Source organism: Psammomys obesus, unplaced genomic scaffold (assembly GCF_907164565.1).
Source record: "Psammomys obesus unplaced genomic scaffold, mPsaObe1.curated_primary_1811, whole genome shotgun sequence".
NCBI classification, from domain to species: Eukaryota; Metazoa; Chordata; class Mammalia; order Rodentia; family Muridae; genus Psammomys; species Psammomys obesus.
In genome coordinates, this window is record NW_026596101.1 from 1,840,222 (window position 1) to 1,851,331 (window position 11,110).

At 41.1% G+C, this 11,110-nt stretch overlaps 1 protein-coding gene across 4 annotated transcripts in view; it reads left to right on the plus strand.

Annotated features, from left to right (window-relative positions):
- Window positions 1-11,110, plus strand: part of Rad18 (RAD18 E3 ubiquitin protein ligase) — a 96,522-nt gene that overhangs the window by 71,753 nt on the left and 13,659 nt on the right. For 2 of the 4 annotated variants that reach the window (XM_055628527.1, XM_055628529.1), the window contains one exon: window positions 10,345-10,407. The exons of the other annotated variants lie outside the window; for them this stretch is intronic. In XM_055628527.1, the coding sequence (XP_055484502.1) occupies window positions 10,345-10,407 (63 nt within the window). The remainder of the gene's footprint in view (window positions 1-10,344; window positions 10,408-11,110) is intronic. 4 annotated transcript variants of the gene reach the window in all.

Consider the following 11,110-nt stretch of genomic DNA (forward strand, 5'->3'; position numbering starts at 1 on the left):
CCTCAAAGCTAAATGGTTCATTTATTTAGAGAGTGAGTTTTGTTGTTTGAAAATTTTTAGAAAATAAAAGTAAAAGCTGAGCAGTGGTTGCGCACACCTTTAATTCCAGCACTTGGGAGGCAGAGGCAGACAAATCTTTGTGAGTTCAAGGCCAGCCTGGTCTGCAGAGTGAGTTTTAAGAGAGCCAGTGCTATACAGAGAGACCTTATCTTGAAAACCAATAAACAAACAAACAAACAAACAAATAAATGAAATAAAAAATAAAAGTCAGAGCATGGAATAATTCTCTAGTATCATTTCTACTTTCAAAAGTGCTTACCCTAGCTGGTACCTGCACTAGATTTGTCTTTTGGTTCAGGGGAAATCTTTGTTTGAGATACAGTCACACTGGGGATCCAAGATGATGGTGACCAGCTCACAACATATCTGAGGGGCAGAGGAGCTGAAACTCTGAATTGGTGAGTGGAGGGGCAGAGGAACCCGGGAAGAAGGGGGACAAACCCTGAGCTGAGACCAATAGGATACAGGTCAACTGTGGACATCTCTGTGGACTCCTCCTGGGGACTCAGTTCCAAGGTACTTCCCCATAACGGGTGGAAGCAGCGGCGGAGGTACTGCAGCCAGCAGAGGAGGCGGCCCACAGTGCAAGCAGCACCTTGCAAAGAGCATAGTGCTGGCTGCTCCCAGCACAGATATCCCTGCTTGAGATTTGAGACTGAGAACACTTAAACCCCCGGCATTTCCCCACAATCTCTGTTCTCCCTCCTTGGCTGAGATGGAGGCAGCAGAGGAAGCCCACAGTGCTTTCCAATTCAAAGAGCAGAGCCTAGCCTGCTGTGTCCACAGCTTTTAGCACAGAGCATAGCACATGGCTCACAGAACCTGCTACAATGTACAGATCCGGCCCGCAGCATCAGCCACAGAGCTCAGAGTCCAGCCTGCAGAGCCCGCCACAGACTGTAGACCATTGGGTATTCAGGAAATCTGCTCAGGCGCATTGCTCCCACAATCTGCTCTTGTGGACAACGCTAGCATCCACATCCCCTCTTGCGCTTGTTCCCATCCCCCATATCCCAAGCACCTACATTCCCTAGCACTCTCTCCTTCAAGACACACACACACACACACACACACACACACACACACACACTTGTTCCCCCACAGTATCGATTCTACGCCAGCGGCTTTTCCTCCCTCAGGTACAGCTGAAGCACCAATTCACACTCCCAAACCACTGGACCTCTCTCATCTTCCTGAAGAATACTCCAGACACCTGAGAAAGACAGTTCCAGTCTGAAGCACAGGCTCCAGGAACAAACAGTGAAGGTTACAGATAAGCAGATGGCCAGAGGTCAGCATAAGAACACACCCAACAAAAATCAGGACATCATGGCTCCACCAGCAACCCCCAAAATCAATGGATATTTTAATTCAGCGGAAACGCAGGAAAACGACGTTAAAGCTATGCTTATGCGGTTATTAGAGGAACAAAAAGAAATGAACAAAGCTCTCAAAGAAATACAGAAAAATATAACCACCCAAATAGAGGCACAATTAGTGGCATATAGAGAGGAAATGAGCAAAAAAATAGGAGCCATTATAGAAAGACCAGAATCCACATTCAAACAGATAAGGAAATGGTGCAAAGCATGAAAACAGAATTAGAATCTATAAAGAAAACACAAACAGAGAAAACCCTGGAGCTGGAGAACGTACAGAAAAGATTGGAAACCACAAAGGTAAGTAGAATACAAGAGATGGAAGAGAAGCTTTCAGAGGCCCTTTGTGGCAGGTTTCAAGGTTGTTTCCTGTTTTCTTCTGGCTTTCAGAGGCCCTCTGTAGCGGGTTCCGAGGTTGTTTCCTATTTTCGTTTTCTTCTGATGTACATCCTCTTTGCCTTTCAGGTTGGGGATTGAACATTTTAGTTAGGGTCCTCTCTTTTGCTTAGTTTGTTTAGATGTACAGCTTTTAGTGGGTTTATTCTATATTGTATGTTTATATGAGTGAGTATATACCGTGAGTGTCTTTTTGCTTCTGGGTCAACTCACTCAGGATGATCCTTTCCAGGTCCCACCATTTACCTGCAAATTTCATGATTTCCTTATTTTTCATTCCTGAGTAATACTCCATTGTATAGATGTACCACAGTTTCTGCATCCATTCTTCAGTTGAGGGGCATCTGGGTTGTTTCCAGCTTCTGGCTATTACAAATAAGGCTGCTACAAACATGGTTGAACAAATGTCCTTGTTGTGTACTTGCGCCTCTTTTGGGTATATGCCTAGGAGTGGTATGGCTGGATCTTGAGGAAGCGCTATTCCTAGTTGTCTGAGAAAGCGCCAGATTGATTTCCAGAGTGGTTATACCAGTTTACATTCCCACCAGCAGTGGAGAAGGGTTCCCCTTTCTCCACAACCTCTCCAGCATGTGTTGTCCCTTGAGATTTTCATCTTGGCCATTCTGATGGGTGTAAGGTGAAATCTCAGGGTTGTTTTGATTTGCATTTCCCTAATGGCTAATGAGGTTGAGCATTTCTTTAAGTGCTTCTCTGCCATTCGATATTCCTCTGCAGAGAATTCTCTCTTTAGCTCTGTTCCCCATTTTTTAAGTGGATTACTTGGTTTGTTGCTTTTCAGCTTGTTTAGTTCTTTATATATATTGGATATGAGTCCTCTGTCAGATAGAGGGTTGGTGATGATTCTTTCCCAATCTGTAGGCAGTCGCTTTGTTTTGATGACGGTGTCCTTTGCTTTACAGAAGCTTTTCAATTTCATGAGGTCCCATTTATTGATTGTTGCTCTTAGAGCCTGTGCTGTTGGTGTTCTGTTCAGGAAGTTTTCTCCTGTACCAATGAGTTCTAGGGTATTCCCCACTTTTTTTTCTAGCCGATTTAATGTGTCTGGTTTTATGTTGAAGTCTTTGATCCACTTAGACTTCAGTTTTGTGCAGGGTGATAAGTATGGATCTATTTGCATTTTTCTACATGTAGACATCCAGTTGGACCAGCACCATTTGTTAAAGATGCTATCTTTTTTCCATTGTATGGTTTTGGCATCTTTGAAAGCTTCTGCAGTATAGACTGTCAAAGCAGATGCTGAGCCTGATGGCCAACTGATGGGCAGAGTGAATGGAATTTTATGTAAGAAGTGGGAAATAGTAAGAGCTGGAGGGAACGGGAACTCCACAAGCAGAGCAACAGAACAAGATAATTTGAACACAGGGAACTTCCCAGAGACTCATACTCCAACCAAGGACTATTTGTGGAGATGACCTAGAACCCCTGCACAGGTGTAGCCCATGGCAGTTCAGTGTCCAAGTGGGTTCCATAGTAATGGGAAGAGGGACTGCCTCTGACATAATCTGATTGGCCTGCTCGTTGATCACTTCCCCCTGAGGGGGGAGCAGCCTTACCAGGCCACAGTAGAGGACAATGCAGCCACTTTTGATGAGAACTGATAGACTAAGATCAGAAAGAAGGAGAGGAGGACCTCCCCTATCAGTGGACTTGGGGAGTGGCATGCATGCAGAAAGGGGAGGGAGGATGGGATCGGCAGGGGAGGAGGGAGGGGCTCATGGGGGGATACAAAATGAATAAAGTGTAATTAATAAAAAAAATAAAAGATTTAAAAAAAAAAAGAGATGGAAGAGAGAATCTCAGGTACTGAAGATACACTTGCTGAAATTGATACTTCTCTCAAAGAAAAAGTAAAATCGGAAAAGTCCCAAACACAAAACATCCAAGAAATCAAGGACTCCATGAAAAGACGAAACCTGAGAATAATAGGAATAGATGAAAAAGAAGATTCCAGGCTCCAAGGTCTGGAAAATATAGAAGAAAATCATAGAAGAAAATCTTCTAAGAAAATCATAGAAGAAAATCTTCTAAGAAAATCATAGAAGAATTTTTTCCCAACTTAAAGAAAGAGATGTCCATAAACATACAAGAAGCCTACAGAACACCAAATAGACTAGACCAGAAAAGAAACTCCTCACATCACATCATAGTCAAAATACTGAACCTACAGAACAAAGAAAAAATATTAAAGGCAGCAAGGGAAAAAGGCCAAGTAACATATGAAGGTAGACGTATCAGAATCACACCAGACTTCTCATCAGAAACTGAAAGCCAGAAGGGCCTGGGCAGATGTCATGCAGACTTTTAAGAGACCACAGATGCCGACCCAGACTACTATACTCCGCAAAGCTTTCAATCAACATAGATGAAGATACAGTCGCATCAAGCCTGAATTTCATTTGTTTCCTTGAAGTCCATGTACTTGGCTTTCAGTTGTCTTTGTTCCATTGTAGGAGTTAGCTCAGCTGTTGGCACTGTGCACCTAGAAAGATGTGGCATGTAGAGGGTAGTTGAATTTAATTTGATTTTGCTTTGCCAGCCTCCCTAGGTTAAATAGTCATGTATTGGGATTACTTTGTAAGCTAAGTATGAGCTTCATTCCTGTTGTTTTATAAGATTGTATAAATATGTTCTTTTGGGGCCCTGTCATTTGGGGCCTTGTCATCTTAGTTTTCTAGACAGATCTCCTATAGCTCAACCAAGCTCTGTTTAGCTGTGCTTTATCCATGAAGCTTTGCAGTTCGTTCTCTGGTAAGATTTGATAGAAATGTAGGGAGGTATATTAACTCTTGCAGATGAATAGTATTTGACTTTCTGCTTCCACTTGTTGGAACAACATGGTTGGCAAAAATAAGATGAGCTCGGCATTCCTGCCTCCCCTCTACCCCTTGCTGCCCCATACTTTAATTTTTCTGAGCTTTTGCCCATCTTACAAATGGTAAGAGACTTAGAACTGGTCTGAATAAAAGTTAGTGTGTATAAGGTGATTATCACAGTGGTTGGTAATAATAGTAGCTACTCATAAAAATGCTAACTTTTGTCATTGAGTGATTTTTGTAAAAATCTGTGAGTGTTGACTATGTTATTGCATCATTGCTAATAGCTATCAATAGTAATACTAGCTTATTACTAGGGTATTTCAAGCAGTATATAATAAGCAGTAAGCTATTGGCTTACCCTACAAAACAGATTGCTAAAAGTCATGCTTTGAAGAAGGATTCATGCTAGTGGGCAGTGTTTACTGAAAGATCATTTTCCGGCAGATTCTATACCCTTTCAATGAATATTCAGTTTGTGGTAAAGGAGGTTATTTTTTAATTTTGCATATTCTCAACTACTTAAATTATTGCCACAATGAAGACACTTGGAAGTAAATAACTATTAGAAAATAGAAAATTCCTCAGAAAAGGGGAACTCCCTTTCTCATCCACTCCAGCTCATCAAGTTGCTTCAGGACTGAGCATATCCTCTTTTCCCTGTGGCCTGGCAAGGCAGACCTGCCAGGAGGGAGTGATCAAAAAGCTAGCAAGTGAGTCTGTCAGATGCAGGCCCTACTTCTCTTACTAGAGGACCCACATAAAGCCTAAGCTGCCATGTGCTATATCTTTGTAGGGGGATAGGGTGAGAGGGAGGGAGGAAGGGTGGAACTGGGAGGGGAGGAGAGATGGGGCTACAACCAGGATATAAAGTGAATAAAAAAAAATAAATTAATTAAAAAAAGAAAAGAAAACTTTAGGATGGGAGTAGACACTAATGGAGAGACATGAAGTGGTACTACTGGGTAGTTACTCTGCCTAATTATCTTTGTAATGCCTGAGTAATTTATTTAGTCCTGAGCACAGAAAACTAATGTTGGGTGGAAGCAATAAATCTTGTTCCCTGCTTGCAAGAGCTTTGATGTTTGAAAGCACTGTGGTGCAGGGGTGGTGGTACATGTCTTTAATCCCAGCTCTTGGGAGGCAGAGGCAGATTTCTGTGAGTTCAAGGCTAACCTGGTCTACATAGCAAGCTCCAGTCAAACCAAAGCTACAACATGAGACCCTGACTCAAAATAAATAAATATAATAAAAAAAGAAAAAGAAAATTCCACTTGTAAGGAATCTTTAATCTACTGGATTTTTATAGCAAATGTTTGTGTTTTTCCTACTGTGCAGTACCCTGTGTACCTGCCAAGCTAGATAAATAACAGGCTCTGATGATTTTGATGATTTTGCACCTGGTGTCATAGAAACAGTGGGAATCAAAGATTAAAGTGGTGCATGTAGTGATCAGGTTTCCTGAGGCAAATTGAAACATTGCTGTGACAGTATTTTGGAAAAATCTAGGCTCAAACCTGTTTTCTGAAAGTGGAGGAAGCATTGATTGAACACTTACTATGTGCCAACCTCCACACTTAACATTTAGTGTTCTGTATTAATTGATTTAAAAAATATTCCTGGAAAATACATGTCCTGACCCTACAGACACGGGCTTTGAGGCTTAGAAAGGTTTCAGAAGGTTGCACATACAGTGACAGGAACAGGAGTCTATCTTAGCATGCATTGATACCTATGCATGTATTTGCCCTACCTCCCCCCCCACCCCCAGATAACTTTAAATCATAGCTTTAGAGGAATATTTGACGTATTTCAACTTTGGCAGTAAAATCTTCACTGCTAGATGAACTTGTATGCAGAGAAGGAATATGCAAATAACTTTTTCTTTAGAAGTAATGTTCACAGAGCTAAGTGAAATTCTCAGCTCTTCCAAGGTGCATTAAATTAGGTCATCTTTCTCAACTTTGAGCTGAAAAATAAGGTCTATGTGGCATGAAAAATTAAACCTACTAGAATTTTCCAGAACCCAGGCTGTGAATTTGGAATTTAAGATTCATATAATTGTTGATGAGACTTTCTCACATATGATCCATATAATAATGTCCACGATAGCTAGACAGATGATGACATCAGAGGACACAATTTCAATGTTCTTCTATAGTTGTGCTGTAACTTTTATGTGACAGACCGCCTGTTTATCCAGCTTCTTAGATCATAGTCTTCCAAGTGTTCAGAACATAGTAGAGACGCTGAAGTTATGCACAAATTCCCTGCTTTAGATGTAAAAGTTATGTTTATGTAGGATTGTACATGCTCTGACCCCGTGTGTATCAGAATGAGTGATTAAATTTCTCCTGAGGATTATTTTTAGATGTTTTAATGGTATTTTAGGAGAATTTTATATCTCCAAGGCATATTAAAATGACTAAGACTTCAAAAATACTAATTGCTTCTGTCTACAGGAAAGAAAACTTTGAGTGGTAATTTTAGTAACATTGACTTGTATGCAGTGTCTGTATAAAATCCTAACTATGAGACTCAATGCTTAATTTCTGACATCTGGCTTTTTGGAAGGACATGGTGAATGCATTACTTTGGACAGGTTTGACCAGTTTGTCTGGGATTGCTGTTTGTTTCTGGCAACTCTTAGAATTCAGTGGTGACAAAATTGAAGTAGTAGATGTAGCATAGACCTTGAAACTTCCTAGCAGATGAACTCGACACTTTCTAGATTTTATATCAGTCAGTTTTTTAATTTTGTGATCATTCTCATGAGAGTCTAAGATATACTAGAAAGAAAGAAATGAGATTTGAGGACAGTGGGTGGCTGCCGTCATGGCTGAACATTTGTTGAAGACGGGGAAGCAACTTTGTATGCTTGCTGAATCTTCCATCTGTTTTCACTGAGGAAGTATTGCAGAAGCCTCTCAAGTGTGTACACACTATATTTTCTCTAAAAGCCTCTCAAGTGTGCACACACTATATTTTCTTTAAAAAAAAAAACAAAACAAAAAAAACAAAACAGTGACTGTGATGGTTAATCTGAAAGCACCTAGGGAAATGATCACAGACTACCTACTGTTAAACAGGTCCTAGACCGGCCTGACTTACCTGGAACCACAGATGGGTTATAATTTTCTTTTAAGTCTTGTAAAGTGTTTTTGGTGGAAAAGGTATTGGCCATGAAGTAGACTTTACTCTTTCTTTTGACCACATGACATAAGCCAGAAATATAGTCAAATAATCTCCCCCCACTTCTAGAAATACTGCCAGATAGTTTGTCCAGAAAGTGCTGAGGACAGGAAGAAGTTAAATGGCTGCAGGGTTTTTGCAATTAGAAGAGTTACTGCATAATAAGGAGGAGCCAGAGTTGAGGTTTTATGACCAGAAAGATTTAAAAACTGCTTCCGTGGGAATGGCAGTGGCAGTGGACTTGAGCCTTCCCCAGTGAATGGTCTACCTCCCAGAGAGTAATAAAGTTAGTGAAATTAGCTAAATGACCTGCAGGGCTCTCTGCTTTACATCTTCTTCTAATAAAAACTCAATTTCAGTAGTTGTTTAATAGGAAAAAGGTTTGTTACAAATCAGTGTTGGGTAAAACTGACTGATGAAGAAGTGGTCGTTGTTCCAGAATACACTAGCTTTTGAGAAAGGGCATTTCTCAGTGTGAAAGAATAGTAGATATTTATTTGGGTACTATGGCAGGCTGGGTCAGGGGTTTCCAACACAGGGACCTAAAGGAATAATTGCAGTTCATATGTAGGTAATTGACTCTAGACAAGGTAGTATCCTACAGATGTATGTGCTACCATTTTAAAAATTGTATGTGTCTAGTGCTATATGAACAAACAACTAAAATATTGCTGAAGTTACATCTGCTCCTTACCTGAAGTTGTTATTACGAGTGAGCACCTTGTTCCCAGATGCCCAGGAAAGGAACCAGAAGTATGGGAAGATACATGCAATATGACTGGAGAGCCTCTCCACGTAGACCCTGCATGAGGCTCCTTGGGAATCCAGAGGGCTTGGAGCAACACATGCAGTGAAACATTTGGTGCGAAGCTGTTCTTGATGATCCCTGTGGCCTCTTGTCAATGGCAATGCTGCTTCAGTGAGGCTTGTTGGGAATGGTTGAACATGCTTCGTTGACACATTAAATCTTCATAAGTTAAAGCTTTTGTTATTTATTAATGTATCATTACAGACATTATGAGCATTTAATATTTTCAATCCTGCTGTTTCTCACTTACTTTCCTCATTCTGCTAAGTGACATTTTTTTTGAATGTCTTATATGGTTTCCATGACATTCAATGTAGAATTTCTAGAGAAGTACATTTGAAAATGGTGGACATATGACTTTTCTAAAGTAATTTTTATTGAGTAGATGAGAACAAGATGCTAAAGCCTTCAAACAATTTTCTCTTTTAAAGGACTAATTGGTTCCCCTCTGTGACCTTGTTTTTCTTGCACCACTAGAGAGTGTGGCATTTTAAGCTAGGTCACATTTTTATAACACATTTCCATTACTAGCTCTGCTCACATGCACTGTGTTTTACTTTATGTTGGTTACCAAGAGACTAAAAGCCACTTAGAGAGTTGTCTCTTCTGAATCTCATCATCACTAGGATTTAGTTTTAAAACACATTTTTTTTTTCTCTTTTCCTTTCTGATAGTGCTGGGAACTGATTAAAATGTGATTTGATCTTTGATTGACGTAGGAGATTAAAAGCCTGTGTCACTGCTCTGTCTAGACTTAGGTTTTGTGTTGGGGGATTTATTTACTCTTTCTTCATTGCTAATTCATGAAATTTTTTACAGTGTTTTTGAAATTTCATTGGCATATTGTTATAGTAATTTAAAAAATGGCTATAGGGCTATATAATGTTTATTCTTAGTCCTGAGATTTTCACAGCTGTATTATTTAACCTGCTATCACAAATAATAAGACACTGAAACCGGTTAGATTTATAATTGCCTTATTTACCTTGGGCTGGGCAGATATTTCACTTACACTCAATATCCTTACCATCCATCTCCCAGCCCCTATCAAATGCCATCCTCCTTAACCATCCTCATTTAAACTACCTTCCATCCACAATCCCATGGTACTTGCTTGTATTCTTCATCTGGGCCTTTTTATGCTGTTATTGGAGTCCTTCCTCCCAGACCCACAGGGTTTTGTCTCCAGGCTAACTCATCGTCTTCCTTCTTCCTCTCTTCCTGTCTCTCCCTCTCTTCTTTTCTCTTTGTTTCCTGTGATTTTCCTCAAAAGCCTGAGAATCCTAGCCACTCCTACCTCATTCTGCCTGCCCGAGTGTAGGCTGTTTAATCAATCAGTCAGGTATGTCTTGGGCAGGTTTACAAAAACAAGGATCAGTGTGTCCAGTGGGCAATAACTAGATCTTCAGGGCCAGTAATTAGCATTAGACCATATTTTAGAACATAATCAGCACATAAAAAGTTGTAAATATTTAAGAAATCCAATTTGATGAGGTTCCACATAGGTATGTAGCTATGAAACCATCTTCACAATGTGCATGGTGAACATGCCTACCCTTCCATATCTCCTTGTGCCTGTTTGACTACCTTCCCACCCTATGCCATCTCCCAGTACTCATGGTTGGATTAGGACAGCTCTCACAAGGTGTGACAATGCTGATACATGTCCTTTTAGTTCCAGTTCAGACATCATAAGAGATCTTCTGGAAGAAGAGGAAGCCTGGGAAGCATCTCACAAGTGAGTTCTCATGGACAACAAATGTGTATACTGGGTTCTGAGAAAGGAGAATTATACACAGCTATTTTTTTTCTAATTTCAGTTTATTTACTTTACATCCCAAGGGTGCCCCTTCCCTCCTCTCCTTCCAGTTCCTCCCCTTCCCCACTTCCCTGTTCCCCTATCCCTTTCCCCCCCAGAAAAGGGGAACTCCCCCCACCTATATCAACCCTCTCCAGCACATTCAGTTACATCAGGACTGAGTATGTATTCATCCCCTGAGGCCAGGCAAGGTAGCCCAAGGTAACTGATCCAAAAGCAGTCAATAGAGTCCATGTTAGAAACAGGACCCCCCCCCCCCACTCACCAGGCAACCCACATGAAGACCAAGCTGCTCACCGGCTACATGTGTGCAGGGGGCCTATGTCCAGATCATGCATGCTTCTTAGTTGATGTCTCAGTCTCTGAAAGCCCATATGGAAGTGGGTTAGTTGTTTCTCTTGGTCTTCATGTGGGGTTCCTGACCCCTCCAGGTCCTTCCATCTTTGCCTCGACACTTCCACAGGACCCCTGGAGCTCCACCCCATGCTTGACTTCAAGTCCCAACATCTGTCTAGATGCACTGCTGGCTGGAGCCTCCCAGACGACAGTCAAGTTAGACTCCTGTCTGCAAGCATAGCAGAGTATCATTAATAGTGTCAGGGGCTGGCCTTCTACCATGGCG